Source organism: Syngnathus scovelli, chromosome 7, assembly GCF_024217435.2.
Source record: "Syngnathus scovelli strain Florida chromosome 7, RoL_Ssco_1.2, whole genome shotgun sequence".
Lineage (NCBI taxonomy): Eukaryota > Metazoa > Chordata > Actinopteri > Syngnathiformes > Syngnathidae > Syngnathus > Syngnathus scovelli.
This window is the reverse complement of record NC_090853.1, coordinates 3,410,988-3,429,960: the sequence shown is the minus strand read 5'-3', so window position 1 is coordinate 3,429,960 and position 18,973 is coordinate 3,410,988. Positions and strand designations below refer to the sequence as shown.

Genomic DNA, 18,973 nt, shown 5'->3' with positions numbered 1-18,973 from the left:
TTCTTCTCGAATAATTTTCACTTTTTAAGAGGTATGTAATAAATAAATTACACTATCGTTCCGATTATGTCTTGTTAGCAGGCCATGTGTGTTGTTAAAAATACGTTTATGTCGAATTTATGACAAATTGTTGGTATTTGCTAGTTGTGCTAATGCTAATCGTGCCGTACGAACCCCGGCATCTCGTAACTAGTTAATTTGTATTTCATTTTTATATTGAGTCACAAATTATTTGTGTTGCAGCTTAATATACCGTTCTCAAAATATACACGTTGTGTCAATATATTATTTTATTCATGTACTTTCTTCACCAACAATCTCTCCAATGCAGTCATGACAACACATTTACTATACCACCTAACAAATACGTCAAAATCGAAAGTCTTCGTTTCTACACAAACATCTCAGTGTGTGCTGACATATATTCTTTATCCAGCATTTGTAAAATAAAATTTAAATTTCACCTGCAAAACAGGCGCAGCAACCGGAGTCTAAAACAAATACATTCTCAAATGTTACTCATAAGAAATGTGATGATGGGTAGTGCTGTCAGATATTCTTTTCAGTTTTTTTAATTCTACAAAATGTCATTTTATGAAAACTATTACTTGTATTCTGTGGTAAATATGAGGGTGAGGTGTATATTTACTATATGGACAATCAGCCTTTCATTTCTATTGTATACTGTTTATCCCAATAGCTTGATAACTGTGTCCATATAATTCATATGAAAAGAAACATTTAAATTTAGCGAGATATTCCTAACTTGGGATCCAAGAAAAATAAAAAGATGAACTAGAACAGCAGCATTTTGGTCTGAATGATTGACCACCAGTCAAAAGTTTACAGATCCGATCCAGACAAATGGCAAAAAAAGTTGACTGACAAGCTAAAAGTACAAAATGTGTCACAATGTCAAAGAAGCCTCAAAGACACACAAATCAATGTGACAAAAACATTCCCGTCACTACTCTTGGAGAATGTGGTAATAATACTAATGATTAAACTACCTCCACAAGGAACAAACTTCTATTTACATCGTCCCCTGGCAGTAATGTCAAATGTAACTACTTCAGCTACAATGAAATTGCGTTGCAAAAAAATCCTGTTTAACGTAGTTTGTAAAATCGTATTTATTCTTACGTTGTAATATGAAGAACTGTACACTAATGAGACTGGATTGACCAGATTTTCAACAAAGATGCGCAAAATGAACAGGCACTAATACGTAGTGACAATAGTAAAATGGCAAAATTTCCCCTAAAGTCCTAAAAATGTAAAAAGACTGTCACACCATAGTTACTGTAGGGTTCTTTGCAAATTAAAATAAAGCTCTGTAACGGATTACAAACAATTGAATATACAAACGGCCTCCTAGAACATAACTCGTAAGGTGGGACGTGTCTGTATTTATATAGACTTAGATTTTGTAGGCGTATCCGGTTCCTCAAAGGTCTGACGGCGGGTGAGTGGTTCCCAACCAATGACCCGCTGACGTCCCGGCTGGCGTGGAGTGCTGCTTCGTCCTGGTGGTCTTGGTCACCACGGTAACCGAGCCCCCTCCCCTCGCGGAAGACACTTCCCTTGTGGTGATGTCGGAGGACTGCTGGCAGAATGAGCCTGACAAGTTGGCCTCGCCTCCCAGCTCCCCTCGCCGCTGTGCCTGAGGAGACCCCTCTGGCGTGATCTGGAGGAAGCCTGCCAGGAGGCCAGGTCAAAAGGACAAGAGGTGAGGAGGGAAAACAGTAGGAGAAGCATGTAAGACAGAAGGGAAGGTTAGCCTTTATAGCAGAGAGACAACACAAGATGGGACAGTTAATAAAATAAATAAACAAATGCCCAAAAAATCCAAAATACAAGACACGACTGCTTTCAAACCAGGCCTACCTGTGGAGTGAGGTTTCAGGGTGACCTTCGGGACCTTGAACCAAGAGGGAGCCTCTGTTCCCTGGGGATCTTCTATGGTGTCTCCCTCGCTCCAGGTTTGGAACTTTGTTGAGCTGAACCCCATGGTAAAAGCAGCTGGTGATCCCAAGGTGTCCTGATCCAGCCTTTCTGTTCTGGAGTGGTGTGAGACAACTTCCCCTGAGGACTCCTCAGCAAAACCTTCAAATGAAACCTTGCCGGGTTTTATCTGGAGCCCTTTAGAAGCTTCCCCTGACAATGAAGGTTTGCCCAGTCTGGTTGCCATTTCAAAGTTGGCGTCACCTGCAGCTTTCTTTCCGTAAGGAGAAGTGAATTCCACCTTTGGAAGTTTGACTTTTCCACTAGCGGCCACGTCTTCGCTCTTGAAGCCCTTATGAGGTTTTGAATCTTTTTCAAAATGGAACCCTGACATTGGGTCTTCTGTCTTGACTGGACTGGCACACACTGACGTTACAGTTGTGCTAACAGATGTTTCCATGGTCTTTGTTTGAAACTTGGAAGTCTTCACTTTGACGTCACCTGTATTTAAAGTCACATTGTCTGTTTGAGGTGGATTTACTAAAACAAAAACTGCTTTCTTTATTTTGGGGCCCTCTTGTTTGCTCTCCGACCCACAGAGCTCCAGTCTTCCTTCCGGAGAGGACAGGGAGGGAAGAGGGACACCAAATTTCGGGATTTTTATCCTCTTTCCTAATTTGTCCTCATCTTCATCTTGTGCTGTGCCAATATCAAAGTCTATGTCTGGAATCCTGGGGACTGCACTAGATGATGACGGTAGGCCTCGTTCTGCTGAGCCTTCTTGGATTTTCACACCTGCACTTGGTAACGCAACGCCCGGCATTTGGACGTTAACGTTTCCCTCTTTGTGTCCGTTGTGATTTGTGGATGCCAGACCAGAGACTTCAACTTTGACACCACCACCATTTTTCTTTTTGGGCATTCCAATATTGAATTTTGTTCCTTTGACTTTGGGCCCTTTGACTTTGCTGTTGGTTTCTACATCAGATACATCTACTTTGGTGTCTCCTTTCCGAAGTCGCAAATCCAGCTCCAAGTCCCCTTTTGGACCTGTAATGTCCAGTCTTGGCATCTTCATGGATATGTCTGTCTTTGGCATTGTCGTTTCTGGTAGGTCAATGTCGGCACGCGGCGTCTTAAAGGTGCCTTGTCCATCTCCATGTACGTCAGCATCTGGCGGCTTGGGTAGGGACACGTCTATTGACTGCATTTTAAGTTCAACTTCTGGTGCTTCCATCTTTAAAGATTTACTTTTTGGCAGGCTGCCGATTTTTCCTTTTGGTAGGGATAAGTCCACATCAGGCATCTTAAATTTCGCTCCTCTCTCAGAACTGGACTCGAGTTTTATTTTGGGAAGTGGCACATCTAGGTCAACTTTAGGCACAGTCACATCAATCCCAGGCTTTTTGGGAATTTTCAGGTCTCCCTCATAGGTTTGGATGTCACACTGGGATACGTCTACCTCTGCTTTGGGGAGAAGAACCTCCATTTCTGGTGATTTAGTGGCGGGAAGTGATAGCTCAACTGAGGGCATCTTGGCCTTAGCCTTAGCTTCAAGGTCACCACTTGGCTTTCCTGGCATGGAGAACTTTGGGAGTTTGATAGTGACATCAGGCGCATGGAAGTGACCTTTCCCCTTGACATCAACATCTGGTTTAGGAATGGCAATGTCCCCCTTTTTTGTATTGACATCAAATTCAGGACAAGACGCAGACACATCGGCATCTGCTGGGGATATTCCAAAGGAGGGCATTTTGAGTTTACCTTTTTTGCCCTTCACTGTACTGTCCAAACCCAACTCCACGGATGGCGCCTTGAGAGAAATGTCACCCTCAGAGCTTTGTCCCGAAACCTCCAAACGGCCGCTCTTGGACTTTCCACCAAACCTGGGAAGCGTAAAACTAGGGGCTTTGAGAGAAACATTAGGCAAATCAAAACTTCCTCCAGAAGATGGCCGACTTCCCTCTGCTTTCAGAAGCGCCACTTCCACATCGTCACCTTTTGGTTTGGTGAGGCCAAAGTCAAGATCTACCTTTGGAGCTGAGATGTCAACAGTTGGAAGTTTGACTGCCCCACGTTTTCCACCTTTTACATCAGGACCCTCCAAACTGAAGTCTACTTCTGGAGATTTGATTGTTGGAAGAGAAACATCAACCGTTGGCATGGCGACTTTTCCACCTTTAATTTCATGCTCTTCAATATTTATGTGTGGACCTTTTGCTTTCATTTTAGGAAGAGAAATATCCACAGAGGGCATGTGGAACTTTCCTTTATCAACATGCCCTTCTATTCGCATTTCTCCTTCTGCTTTTCCTTTGGGAAGTGAGACATCGATGTCCGGCATATCCATCTTTGCTCCCTTGAATTCCGGACCTTTCAGCTTTACATTTCCCTCTGGAAGATTGACTTTGGGTAGAGAGACATCAATTTTTGGCATTTTTAACTTTCCTCCTTTGACATCAGGGCCCTCAAAATCAACATCATCCTCAATTTTTCCTTTGGGAAGTGACACGTCCATGTCTGGAATTTCCATTTTGCCCCCCTTGAGTTCCGGACCTTTCATTCTTAAACCACCTTCTGGAAGATTGGCTTTAGGTAAAGAAATGTCCCATGTTGGTATTTTGAACTTTCCTCCTTTAACGTCAGGGCCTTCAAGATCCAGGTCACCTTCAACTTTGGGAAGAGAAACGTCAACCGTTGGCATAGTGACTTTGGCACCTTTAACATCAGGACCTTCAATATTTATCTCTGGAGCTTTTGTTTTCACTTTAGGAAGAGAAATATCAACAGTGGGCATATGAAACTTTCCCTTCTTGCCGACATGCCCTTCAAATCCTATTTCTCCTTCTACTTTTCCTTTAGGGAATGACACATCCAGATCGGCCATCCCAGTCTTCCCTCCACTGATCTCCGGCCCCTTTAATTTGACACCACCCTCTGGAAGATTGACTTTTGGTAAAGAAACATCCAGTGATGGCATTCTAAACTTTCCTCCTTTGACGTCAGGACCTTGCAGCTGAACGCCACCTTCAAGTTTTCCTTTGGGAAGTGAGACATCGATGTCCGGCATATCCATCTTTGCGCCCTTGAATTCCGGACCTTTTAATTTGACACCACCCTCCGGAAGATTGACTTTTGGCAAAGAAACATCAATGGTTGGCATTTTGAATTTTCCTCCTTTGACATGAGGTCCCTCAATATCCCCCTCGATTTTGGGAATTGAGATATCAACATCTGGTGCTTCCATCTTTCCTCTGAATTCTGGACCTTGTAGTTTAAGACCACTCTCTGGAAGACTAACCTTCGGTAAAGAAACATCAACAGTAGGCTTTTTGAACTTTCCTCCTCTGATATCGGGGCCTTGAAGATCCAGCTCACCTTGAACTTTGGGAAGAGAAACATCCATAGTTGGCATGGTGACTTTTCCACCTTTACCATCAAGCCCTTCAATATTTATCTCTGGACCTTTTGTTTTCATTTTGGGAAGAGAAAAATCAACAGAGGGCATATGGAACTTTCCTCCTTTACCAAGATGACCTTCAATACCCATTTCTCCCTCTGTTTTTCCTTTGAGTGAGACCTCCCCCAAATCTGGACCTTTCATTTTAACACCACCCTCTGGTAGACTTATCTTTGGCAAAGAAACATCAAGTTTGGGCATTTTAATTTGGCCTCCTTTGATATCAGGGCCTTCAATGTCGAAGTCCGGCATCTCAATCTTTCGACGGTCAAGGTCTTGACCTTTTATTTTAACACCACCCTCTGGAAGGTTGACTTTGGGTAAAGAAACATCCAATGATGGCATTTTGAATTTTGCTCCTTTGACATCAGGGCCTTGAAGCTCAACGCCACCTTCCAATTGTCCTTTGGGAAGTGAGACATCGACATCTGGCATGTCCATCTTTCCTTTAAATTGTGGACCTTTTAGTTTAACACCACCCTCTGGAAGGTTGACTTTAGGTAAAGAAACATCAAATGTTGGTAATTTAAACTTTCCTCCTTTGACATCAGGGCCTTCAATGTCCAAATCTCCCTCAACTTTTGGAAGTGAGACATCAATGTCCGGCATATCCATCTTACCGCCCTTGAGTTCTGGACCTTTCAGTTTGACACCACCCTCTGGAAGATTGACTTTTGGTAAAGAAACATCCAGCGTTGGCATTTTGAACTTTCCTCCTTTGACATCAGGGCCTTGAAGCTCAACGCCACCTTCAAGTTTTCCTTGGGGAAGTGAGACATCAATGTCCGGAATATCCATCTTACCTCCCTTGAGTTCTGGACCTTTCAGTTTGACGCCACCCTCTGGAAGATTGACTTTCGGTAATGAAATGTCAAACGTTGGAATTTTGAACTTTCCTCCTTTAACGTCAGGGCTTTCAATATCCAAGTCTCCTTCAACTTTAGGAGGTTTAATGTCAACCGTTGGCATCGTGACTTTTGCACCTTTAACATCTGGACCTTCAATCTTTATCTCTGGACCTTTTGTTTTTATTTTAGGAAAAGAGAGATCAACAGAGGGCATATGAAACTTTCCACCTTTACCAACATGCCCTTCAATCTCTATTTCTCCTTCTACTTTTCCTTTAGGGTATGAAATGTCTAAGTCCGGCATCTCAATCTTTCGTCTGTCAATGTCTGGACCTTTTATTTTAACACCACCCTCTGGAAGGTTGACTTTAGGCAAAGAAACATCCAATGATGGCATTTTGAACTTTGCTCCTTTGACATCAGGGCCTTGAAGCTCAACACCACCTTCCAATTGTCCTTTGGGAAGTGAGACATCGACATCTGGCATGTCCATCTTTCCTTTGAATTGTGGGCCTTTTAGTTTGACACCACCCTCTGGAAGGTTGACTTTGGGTAAAGAAACATCAAATGTTGGTAATTTAAACTTTCCTCCTTTGACATCAAGGCCTTCAATGTCCAAATCTCCCTCAACTTTTGGAAGGGAGACATCAATGTCCGGCATGTCTATCTTTGCGCCCTTGAATTCGGGACCTTTTAGTTTGACACCACCCTCGGGAAGATTGACTTTTGGTAAAGAAACATCCAACGTTGGCATTTTGAACTTTCCTCCTTTGACATCAGGGCCTTGCAGCTCAATGTCACCTTCAAGTTTTCCTTTGGGAAGTGAAACATCGATGTCCGGCATATCCATCTTTCCTCCCTTGAATTCCGGACCTTTCAGCTTTACATTTCCCTCTGGAAGATTGACTTTTGGTGAAGAGACATCTAATGTTGGCATTTTGAACTTTCCTCCTTTGACATCAGGGCCTTCAAGATCCAATTCGCCTTCAACTTTTGGAAGGGAAACGTCCAAAGATGGGGTGGTGACTTTTGCACCTTTAAAATCAGGACCTTCGATTTTTATCTCTGGACCTTTTGTTTTCATTTTAGGAAGAGAAAGATCAACAGAGGGCATATGAAACTTTCCTCCTTTACCAACCTGCGCTTCAATTCCCATTTTTCCTTTCGGGAATGAAATATCCAAGTCTGGCATCTCAGTCTTCCGTCCCTCAAGTTCTGGGCCTTTTAGTTTGATATCACCTTCTGGAAGACTGACTTTTGGTAAAGAAACATCAATTGTCGGCATTTTAAACTTTCCTCCTTTGACATCAGGTCCTTCAAGATCCAGGTCACCTTCAACTTTTCCTTTAGGAAATGAAGTATCCAAGTGTGGCATTTCAATTTTTCCTTTGATATTTGGTGTTTCCAATTTGGGATCAAACTTTGGGAGATTGGCCTTTGGTAAAGAAACATCAATTGTCGGCATTTTGAACTTTCCTCCTTTGATGTCAAGGTCTACTGGATCAACCTCAACCTTTCCTTTGGGAAGTGAGACGTCAAGGTCTGGCATTTCCATCTTCCCTTTCCTCAATTCTGGACCTTTTAGTTTCACACCACCCTCTGGAAGATGGACTTTTGGTAATGAAACATCCAGTGATGGTATTTTAAACTTTCCTCCTTTGGCTTTAGGGCCTTTAATGTCAAAATCTCCCTCAGCTTTCGGAAGTGAGACATCAAGGTCTGGAGTTTCAAGCTTTACTCCCTTAAGTCCTGGACCTTTTACTTTAACATCGCCCTCTGGAAGACTGACTGTGGGTAAAGAAACATCCAATGTTGGCATTTTAAATTTTCCTCCTTTGACATCAGGGCCTTTGAGATCGAGCTCACCTTCAACTTTGGGAAGGGAAACATCCACGGATGGGGAAGTGACTTTTCCACCCTTAAATTCAGGATCCTCAACATTGATCTGTGGACCTTTTGTTTTTATTTTTGGAAGAGAAAGATCAACAGAGGGCATGTGAAACTTTCCACCCTTGCCATGTCCTTCAATTCCTAGTTTTCCTTCTGCTTTTCCTTTAGGAAATGAAATATCCAAGTCTGGCATTTCAATCTTACGGCCCTCTGGACCTTTTAGTTTGACATTGCCCTCTGGAAGATTGACTTTGGGTAAAGAAACATCCAATGATGGCATTTTGAACTTTGCTCCTTTTACATCAGGGCCTTCAATGACAAAATCACCCTCAACTTTGGGGAGAGAGACATCGACATCTGGAATGTCCATCTTTCCTCTAAATTCTGGACCTTTCAGTTTGATACCACCTTCTGGAAGGTTGGCTTTTGGTAAAGAGACATCCAATGTTGGCATTTTGAACTTTCCTTCTTTGACATCAGGGCCTTCAAAATCAACATCACCCTCAACCTTTCCTTTGGGAAGTGACACATCGATGTCCGGAATTTCCATTTTGCCCCCCTTGAATTCGGGGCCTTTAAGTTTGACACCACCCTCTGGAAGATTGACTTTTGGTAATGAAACGTCAAACGTTGGGATTTTGAACTTTCCTCCTTTGACCTCAGGGCCTTCCAACTCAATGCCACCTTCCAATTGTCCTTTGGGAAGTGACACACCAATATCTGGCATATCCATCTTTCCTCCCTTGAATTCCGGACCTTTCAGCTTTACATTTCCCTCTGGAAGATTGACTTTTGGTAAAGAAACATCCAATGTTGGCATTTTGAACTTTCCTCCTTTGACATCAGGGCCTTGCAAATGAACGTCACCTTCAAGTTTTCCTTTCGGAAGTGAAACATCGGAGTCCGGCATATCCATCTTTGCTCCCTTGAATTCTGGACCTTTCAGCTTTACATTTCCCTCTGGAAAATTGACTTTTGGTAAAGAAACATCCAATGTCGGCATTTTAAACTTTCCTCCTTTGACATTAGGGCCTTCAAACTCAAGATCACCTTCAAATTTTCCTTTGGGAAGTGAGACATCGATGTCCGGCATATCCATCTTACCGCCCTTGAGTTCTGGACCTTTCAGTTTGACACCACCCTCTGGAAGACTGACTTTAGGTAAAGAAACGTCAAATGTTGGCATTTTAAACTTTCCTCCTTTGAGATCGGGGCCTTCAATGTCAAAATCTGCTTCAGCCTTTGGAAGCGAGACATCAACATCTGGAATGTCCATCTTTCCTTTAAGTTCTGGACCTTTTATTTTGACACCACCTTCTGGAAGGTTGACTTTAGGTAAAGAATCATCCAATGATGGCATTTTGAACTTTGCTCCTTTCACATCAGGGCCTTGAAGCTCAGCGCCACCTTCAAGTTTTCCTTTCGGAAGTGAGACATCGACATCCGGGGTTTCCATCTTTCCTCTAAATTGTGGGCCTTTTAGTTTAACACCACCCTCTGGAAGGTTGACTTTAGGTAAAGAAACATTAAATGTTGGCATTTTAAACTTTCCTCCTTTCACATTAGGCCCTTCAATGTCAAAATCTCCCTCAACTTTTGGAAGTGAGACATCGATGTCCGGCATGTCTATCTTTGCGCCCTTGAATTCGGGACCTTTTAGTTTGACACCACCCTCGGGAAGATTGACTTTTGGTAAAGAAACATCCAACGTTGGCATTTTTAACTTTCCTCCTTTGACATCAGGGCCTTGCAGCTCAATGTCACCTTCAAGTTTCCCTTTGGGAAGTGAGACATCGATGTCCGGCATATCCATCTTTGCTCCCTTGAATTCCGGACCTTTCAGGTTTACATGTCCCTCTGGAAGATTGACTTTTGGTAAAGAAACATCTAATGATGGCATTTTGAACTTTGGTCCTTTGACATCAGGGCCTTGAAGTTCAAAGTCACCTTCAAATTTTCCTTTGGGAAGCGAGACATCGACATCTGGGGTTTCCATCTTTCCTCTAAATTGTGGACCTTTTAGTTTAACACCACCCTCTGGAAGGTTGACTTTAGGTAAAGAAACATCAAATGTTGGTAATTTAAACTTTCCTCCTTTGACATCAGGGCCTTCAATGTCCAAATCTCCTTCAATTTTGGGAAGAGAGGCATCTGGAGTTTTCATCTTTCCACTGAATTCTGGACCTTTTAGTTTGACACCACCCTCTGGAAGATTGACTTTTGGTAAAGAAACATCCAACGATGGCATTTTGAACTTTCCTCCTTGGATATCAGGGCCTTGAAGCTCAACGCCACCTTCAAGTTTTCCTTTCGGAAGTGAGACATCAATATCTGGCATTTCCATCCTCCCAGCCTTGAATTCCGGACCTTTCAGCTTTACATTACCCTCTGGAAGACTGATCGATGGCACATTGAGGTCCACATCTTTGCCTTTGGGAAGCGTCAGGTCCACACTGGGCATCTTGAATTCACCTTTAACATCTGGTCCTTTCAGATGAGCTTTTTGTGATTGAGATACATCAAAACTGGGTAGGCTGAATGTCCCATCTCCACCTATGTAATGACTCATGTCTACTCCAATCTCAGCAGAAGGAAGAGAAAATTTCCCTCTACTTTCTCCAACATCCAGATCAGACGATCCCATCTTTGGTAAAGAGATATCCAGTGTGGGCATGGAAATTTCTGGTCCTTTAAAAGTTCCCTCCACCTCGTCAGGAATTCTCCCTACGTGGAGGTCCACGTCCGGCACAGAAAAGTCCATTCCAGGCGTCTTAATTGATGTCTTTACATCCATGTCTGATGTTCCTTTGACTTTGGGTAAAGAGATGTCAACAGAAGGCAAAGATGGAACGTTTCCTTTGGTGACGTTTACTTCAGGGACAACAATACCACTTCCTCCCTTTATCTCCACCGTTGGAACGCTGATTTCTCCTTCTGCTTTGACTTTCATTTTGTCATCCTTCTCATCCAAATGACGCGATAGTCTCATTTTGGGAAGTTTCAACTTTGGCATTTGCAGTTTTCCATCACCTTTGCCTGTTTCCACATCAACTTTCCCCATTGAAACTTTGGCGTCGGCTCCTCTTACTTCAACTTTCGGACCTTTAATTTCCACCTTTCCCTTCTCGGCGGGCAAAGATGCACCAGCTTGGATGGAAGGGAGGGCAAACTCCACATCCGGGGAATTTAACGACGCTCCCCCCATCTCCACCTCTACTCCCTTCCCAGCAGGCAAACTGAACTCTAAAGATGGCGACGCAATGTTTACACCCGGCTTCTTCAGTTCCACGGTTCCAGACTTGGCGTCCTTACTCTTGGGAAAGTTGATTCCAAACATGGGAGCTTTTCCTTTGGCTTTCACTTTGGCTGCAGGAATCTCAGCCGGGGAGACCTTCACCTTTGCTTCCATTCGTCCGCTGTCCTCTTTTCCTCCGCTCTGACCTTTTATCTTCATCCCAGGAAACCTGAGAAGACATTTTATTTGGATGAAAACCGCTACAGAGAAGAATGAGAATTATGACAGGACACCATATCATGGTGAATGGCAAGAGGTGGACACACATGAACTGAACCTTCTCTGATTCAGTGGAGGAGCATTTAATTGTACGTATATTATTATATATACACACAAGATATGTTCTTAAAAAATTCCTATATGTATTACACCTTGACCAACCTGATTTTCCTCTTTTCCTTTGCTGCAGAACCCCCATCGGCCTCCAGGTGGCCACTCTGCCTGTGTTTAAACTTGGGGAGGCAAAATTCCACGTCCACATCGCTAATGTCCAGCCGGGGCGGCGTTCCCTCGATCACCAGCTCTTCACGCCGCTTCTCCTTCAGCCTCCTCAGACCAAAGCGACCCCCTCGCTTCTTCTTGGCCTTGAATGGCTTGATGGCCTTCACGCTCTGAAACATACAAGGTCAGTCACCTTTCACCTTAGGCATCTTTTTAAAGCCATAGTAAGCTTGTTATTGGATTTCAATTTGAAAAAGGTAATATATTTAATTCAGACACTGGTGCTAGAAAGTCACATGGGACAAATGACATTTTTTGATTACCATTTTGGCCACCTTGGTTTTGGGACCTTTGATGTCCACACTGGGCAGGCGGGGACGTAAGTAGACATCCTCCCCCTGGATCGTCCTCTTGACCAGGAAGCTGACTTTGTAGGGCTCGGCGCACTGAAGGATCTTCAGAGCGTCTTCATATCGCACATTGTCAAAGTAGACCTTGGCACTAAGCAGCTGGTCACCTGATGTGGAGAGGAGGTCAGCAAGAATTAGGGTTGACTGTAGTTGGAGGTAATAGGGTAGCATGCAGGCACCTTGTTGCAGACTGAGATGTTTGGCGGCTGGCGAGTCCTTGAGGACGTCTTTGATGAAGATGCCTCGCTCTCCACCACCGGTCACGCTGTAGCCACTAGCTCCGGCCTCCGCTTCCGTCTCCACCATGATCTCCACCGGAGGCTCGGCGGCTTTCGCCGGGGTCTGGTCCTCAATCACAAACGCAAGGTTTTTCAGTCTGGACTGTCACTGTTGTGAAATCCATCAAGCTACAAATCAAGATGGTGAGCATCAGCAGCAAAACTGTTAGCACTTCATTAATAGGGGCAAGACGGTGGACTCTTAGTTGTGAATTTGTCTTTTTGTCATTTTTGCATGGTTTGTATTTTTAGGAGACTACTTGAACGTTTCTAATTGAATCCGGATCGATGTTTGTATGATGGCTATTGGGACTTACCGTCTGCTCGTCAAAAGTTTCTGGGTCCATCTCGGGTTGGGCCAGTTGGCAGGTGGATGCTCTAAGGTGACTTCTTTTCTGACTCAGCACCTTTTTCAACTCTGCATGGAGCTTCTCCTTCTGCTCCTGTGCACAAAGATGAAGAGCTTTCCATAATGCCTTCAGCTCCATCATTACCATTCAATTTGGTAACATTGATTCGTGTCTTTTGTGTGTGTCAGCAGTATTTTAAATAATTGTCTTGCCCATACTCTACCAAACAGTCTTACCGTGGTAAGATCTATTTCTGGCTCTAGAGTAATTTATCAAAGATAATCCACATTGTTTGTTGTTGATGCCCTGGTGTAAAGACTGCTGACAACTCTGCTGACTCCGCACAAATGAAAGCTGTTTATGTGGCCCGACCATTGTGCTCCACAATAGCATAGTGAGGCTGTGCTGCCGGCTGAGCTCATGAGTGGCAGCCAACAAAAGTCTCTGGAGACACTTTTTTCAATTGATCCATTGTTGAAACTCTTTGCAGAGGAATAGAAGGTGGAAGCAACTCCACACTGTTCCAATATTCTTGTTGGGATAGTGTTTGTGTATATAGATTATGGATGGAAGGTTGATTAAAAAAAAATAGGCTACAGTAGATGTCTGAATTTGCGTCTCACCACTCTCTCTGGACTCTCGTGTTCCTCTGCAGAAGCGCTGTGGTGAGGGTTGCGTTGTGGGCCGGCGGGGGGTCTGCTGGACGGGGGAGAACGCTTCTTATCTTTCACCTGTGCAGAAGAACCACACGGTGATGGTTCTCGTATATTTCAATGTGTGTCAATGGAAAGGAAGCGTTATCTTTGCGAAACAAATTAAATGGTGAGGGCGTAGCTCGTCATTTGAGATGCGTTTTTGGTTACCGTGTGATCTCTGCTGGCAAAGTAAACATGGCCGTCGTCGTCTTCTCTGTCAGAGTCTGGAAGGGGAACAACAAAACGTATAAAGGAAGCATATTAAACCATGTTGGTGAGCGGTCACAACAGTTGTTTAGCAATTAAATTCATGTCAGAGACTGTTTTATGCCCCTCGCTTGTTGCTTCTGTTTTGGTTAGCAACAGACGTCATATCTTGTGTGAACAATTTCATCTGTGAAGTTGCAATGCATGTTTTTCTTGACGAGGGCGAAAGGAAGGTGTTTATCTGTCTTAAGTGGATGATACAGCTGGTGACTTATTCGGGTCTGGGCCTTTATTGCAGCAAGGGTCGCTCCGTATTAAAGTGAGCGCCACAGAATGCGAGTTATGTCATCTTGTGACCCGCTGGTTACCGGACACTCATCTACACACCCCAAACGGGGTTCGCCATTCCACATGGATGAATTTACGCACACAGGTGCATAGAACATACATAGCCAAAGTGAGGTCCTTAGAAAGTGATCACATGAAATAGCTGAAGGTCCGCCCGCAGTGACTGCCAAGCCAAGCCATTCCTGAAATGTTAACGTGCTGGGATGTCGGGTTCTACACACGCTCAACTGAACTGAACTTGATTTGGAAAGCAGTTTAAAAACAACCACGGATATTTGAACATCAACCAACTTAAAAACAAGACGACTAAAAAGGTGCAGAACCTAAAAATCAAACGTCAGAAAAATCTGTCGAGTATGGATACCTAAAAAATCTCAAGTCCAGTATTTGTATTTTGTTACTTCCAACACAGACGGGAAACATCCTCTGACTTCCTGTCTGACTCATGAGACAAGAAAAAAACAAGTGCAGACGGAACCGATCCTCCTTAGGATCAAGTGTGTCAAGCCAGCTCTTGTTCTGATGGTCCATGAATCAGATTGGCCCATCTCTGGGCAGGAAATGGCTCCATGTAAACAGGAAAGTCTTTCTGACAAAGATGCCCACCTATTTGGGAGTAAACAGTGTTACATTCACTGACAGGGCTCTTCCCTCACGGATTCATCCTCCTTCAGTTGTCAAACATTGTTTCCTCATGGGATGGAAAGGGGGCGAGGCCTTCCCAGATGCATTCTTGACCCAACTTCCTGCTCAAAAACGAACCTCACCCACTTGCACCACAGCCACCGCCCGGACGGCGGACGCCATTAAACCACCGTTGCAATCCATCATGTCAGTTGTGGTCCATATTTACGCCGAAGCGTCAAGAGTTCATGCGATGCCGTCGAGCTGTTTCCACTACACTCTGAACCTTTTTTTTTTAAAAAAAAGGAGAATCCAGTTCTTGGCCTTAGTCACACCAGCTGGACTCATGGAGGCTTCACATGTCAGAAGCAGCTTGACACTACATCTGACCATGAAGACATGACTGAAATTCCATTTGTGTAGTGACCAGTGGTTGGAAGTAACAATAAACAAAAACTAGATTTTTGAGGAATCTATACTTGAATGTTTATTGTCCGAACAAATTCACCAAAATCACGTTACACCACCTTGTACTACAACTTAGACCTGCTTCCATCATTTACATAGTAAAACGTTAACAACTTTCAGACAACAAACTGTCGGGTGTGCCTGGGGTGTCGGAACGCCCACAACGGCGCAGACAAATTCCCAAACATGCTAAAGGAGGCTTACATCCGCACAAAAATCAAGACCCATACACGTGCACAGTCTACGACAATAGAGCCCATGGACTAAACCATAGCAGATAGCACCAATAGTGACGGGTCTTAAATACGACTGCTCGATTAAAAAAGCTTTGCAAGGTCTACATATACAAAAAACTTCTAGTCCAGACGCAACTATCTTGGGTGTTATCGTTGTGCCCTCGCCATACCGACATACCAGGCTGGGGCGGGTAAGGCTGGTAGGGGGGTCCATTTCTGTGTAGGAGGGGGCAAACGGATCCAATGACCATCATGTTGCAGCTGTCACTGGTGTGTAACGCTAAAACGAAGGCTGAATCAAATCCATGCCAGAACTTCTGACAGCTCTGCGTCATTCTATTTTCTGCCGATTTTTGGTCTTTGACAAACGCTAAAATTCTGACATTCTGCAAAGCCTACCCAACGTGGCTTGTCTACATACTGAATGAGGGAGCTAGCATTTATTTTGGCCAGGTCTTGTCACCAAACACTCTAAAAGTCATGGTGGCACACACACTACTCGAGTGTTTGTTGAAACAGCATGCTATTGTTCCGCCATGTGCAGCCATTCCACACCGTGCAGGCCAAGCAACTTTCCGCAAAACTTCCCATGACAACTACAGGACAGAAACTTGACGTTTCTCTCCAGAGCTACTCAACGGCGCTTTAAAGGAAGCTGAAGCTTCATCCTACCTTCTCAGGGTCTCCCTTCAGATCTTCAATCTCAGCCTCTGTCTTCTTTCCGCCCTAGAACTTTCAGTCTCTCACTCTTGTGGTATTTCTTAAAATTGCCCCCCCTCACTCTCTGTCAATAACGTTTATCCCTCGTTACCAGCCAGCCCGTGGCTCCCCTCACTGAAAGCCTCCGGGCCGACGCGGGACCACAGCATCTCCAGGAGGGACGGGGCCGGCTTTCTGATTGGCCGGTAGGCAGGAAGATGCACCATATTAGGTCAGCGGGAGGTGGGGACTGCATTACTGATAAAGTCGGGAGGGAAAAAGAGATAACAAGGTTTGGGACATGGTGGAAGTGGCTTTGTGAGAAGATTGAATGTGGTGCTACTCACTCAGCAAGCATTATTTCAAAAGCGGGTATCTTTTTTGAGCTAATGTCGTTAAAGTAGGAACTTTAGGTATGTGGAGAGAAAACTCTCATGGGCTTGCAGAATGATGGTCCCGGCGGGAGATGTTTACAGATTATTTTTAAAGCAAAGGTCTAAAAATAGAAAGAACGGGATTTGGAGAAAGGGTGAAGCTTCCTCTCACTATGTTCGAGCAGCTGCAACAGTGTTTGTGTGTGTGTGTGTGCCCCTCTCTATTATTAGTGTGTGTTTCTGAGTGTGTATTATTAGTGTGCTAAACAGTGAGTCCGCCCAACCGCACAAACAAACCCAGTATAAAATTCCTGCCTTGTGATGAGGTGGACTGTTGACAAAACACAAGACGTGTTCCCAGAATTCTCATAATCTGAAACGGAGAGTGTAAATTTGATATCAGGACTGAACCGTCAGCATAATAAATTCGTTCGTGGTAGATTGTGTGACTTCATCCAGTAGCTACAAATCAAATCCAGTATCACACTGCAGTCCTGGTATTGGAATGTAGTCAGGATGATACTGGGACCTATGGTTGTCAAGATGTTGGAATTTGTCAGGTAGGCATTGGGAAGTTTTCAGAATGCCTTTGGCATTTGTCGAGGTGCTTTTGTGGTTAGGATAGGATTGGTTTTGGGATTTTGTCAAGATTTTGTGGAGATTGCATCTGTAGAGTGTTAGGATTTAGCCAAGAGGTTTTGGGAATGGCGTTGGATTTTGATGGGATGTTGTGGAGATGGCCTCAGTAGAGTGTTAGGAATTTGTCGAGATGTTTTATAAGATAACCCTCGAGGATGAATCCAAGAAGCCCATATAAGGATTAACATTTGGATGGCTTTGTGCTGGTCTGGTATCAGGATTCTGTTGAGATGGGGCGGCTGCCATGACTGTCAGCAAACATGGACTTTGAAACACAAAGCCTGTATTTCCATGATTCAGTTTGGGGTATCTGGACTTGGATGGGGTTCAGCCATTGGTGCTGCTGGGATGCTGTTGTTCAGTTTTGCCGTTGCCTTGCTAGTTTACTTCCCAAATTGAAATAAGCTAAGAATGAACTCCACCCAGATATGTAGTGACATGTTCAACCAAGAATCTAGATAATCAATCAAGACTATTCCAAAAAATGGATGTCTAATTGAGTGAAATGATAGAAATCAGAAGAATCTTCCAATGTTACATGACTACATAACAATGGATCACGTTACAAGGTAACAATATTCGGGAGTCACAACTTGTTAGTAAAATCAACACATCTCAACTAAGTCTTAAGCAAAGTCGTAAAAGAAGGGGCAACATAGTTAATGGTGAATAGGAAACAATCACCATTGAAGATATCAATTAGCCACATTTAGTTACTTAAAAACTCATCACCCAACTATCAGTTTGATGTCTTTGGCGGATCTCAATCTCTGGGAATTATAGCCGATCCAGACTGAAAGTTTTCAATCCTAACCTGCATCAGAGGAAGGTGTCCAGGTGACTCGGAATATTCCACGGAGACACTCACACATGGTCTGCAGGAGGATGCCACTGGAGCACACCAACACAGCAGCCTGCACTCGGGGCTCTCGAGGTGGAGGCGATCCCGGGGTGGCTTTGACGCTTTGGGGCCGACACACCGGCGACGCACTCAATTTGGTTCACACCGGGGATGGAAAAAGATGGTAGGGGGGTCCAATCCAATACCCAACTTTGCACCCTCAACCACTCCGTGTGTGTGTGTGTGTGTGTATAGACCACACAGAATAGACCTGCATTAGCAGTTGAGGAACGTCAGCACTTTGCTCAGTGTCCCCGCAAAGCTCTCATTGTTGTTACCGTTAGAGGCTTTAGCACTGGCTGTTGTTGGTGGGCTTAGTTGGGGGGTCTGCATGCTGGATGGCAGACTGACCCCAAGCACAGAGTACAAAGCTCAGTGTGTTGATTACTGCGGCATCAGGACACCTTTTTAATCAACACATTATTCTCCATTGTTGGCTCGACAAGACCAGGGGATGAATTATGTCTGCTCTGGTTTCGACAAGAAGTAGTGAGGCAGAAAGTTTGCACAGAATTGTTATTCTGGAATTGTGGCCCCCTGGCGGGTCTGCAAGTCATAGTTTGAGAGTGGTCTGAAGTAAAATTGTGTGCCTTTGGTGTAGTACCAAATTGTGCCACAACATGCCAGGCAGCACTGAGCTCAACTGCAAGAGGTGCAGCATAATTAAGAGCTAATTAGCATTAGCCTCACAGCGTGAGAACTTTGGTTGTTTTGCCTTGAGGTGTTGTCGTGTCACACTTCTTCACTAGTCTGTTGAAGAACAACATGGAGACGGAAATAGACCCGCCGCTGCATTCCGACCACTCTGGAGGGAGGAGGGGAGGACATGGACGGAACCTGGAGGAAGTAAAACCAGGGAGTCTACG

The 18,973-nt window shown here is 44.2% G+C and overlaps 1 protein-coding gene across 3 annotated transcripts; it reads right to left on the bottom strand.

Moving 5' to 3' along the window:
• Window positions 1-272: 272 nt before the first annotated feature.
• On the bottom strand, window positions 273-16,342 carry prx (periaxin). Of its 3 annotated transcripts, none has more exons than XM_068651337.1 (9): window positions 16,167-16,342; window positions 13,780-13,835; window positions 13,540-13,647; window positions 12,884-13,009; window positions 12,468-12,636; window positions 12,202-12,395; window positions 11,819-12,048; window positions 1,888-11,606; window positions 273-1,698 (listed from the first exon to the last, which is right to left on the bottom strand). In XM_068651337.1, the coding sequence occupies exons 4-9, from the start codon at window positions 12,911-12,913 to the stop codon at window positions 1,448-1,450; spliced, it is 10,593 nt and encodes a 3,530-aa protein (XP_068507438.1). In that variant the 5' UTR covers window positions 12,914-13,009; window positions 13,540-13,647; window positions 13,780-13,835; window positions 16,167-16,342; the 3' UTR covers window positions 273-1,447. The 3 variants fall into 3 exon arrangements, with proteins under 3 accessions (XP_068507438.1, XP_068507439.1, XP_068507440.1); XM_068651338.1 differs by having other exon boundaries at window positions 12,468-12,630; XM_068651339.1 differs by having other exon boundaries at window positions 1,635-1,781.
• Between the last annotated feature and the right edge of the window lie 2,631 nt (window positions 16,343-18,973).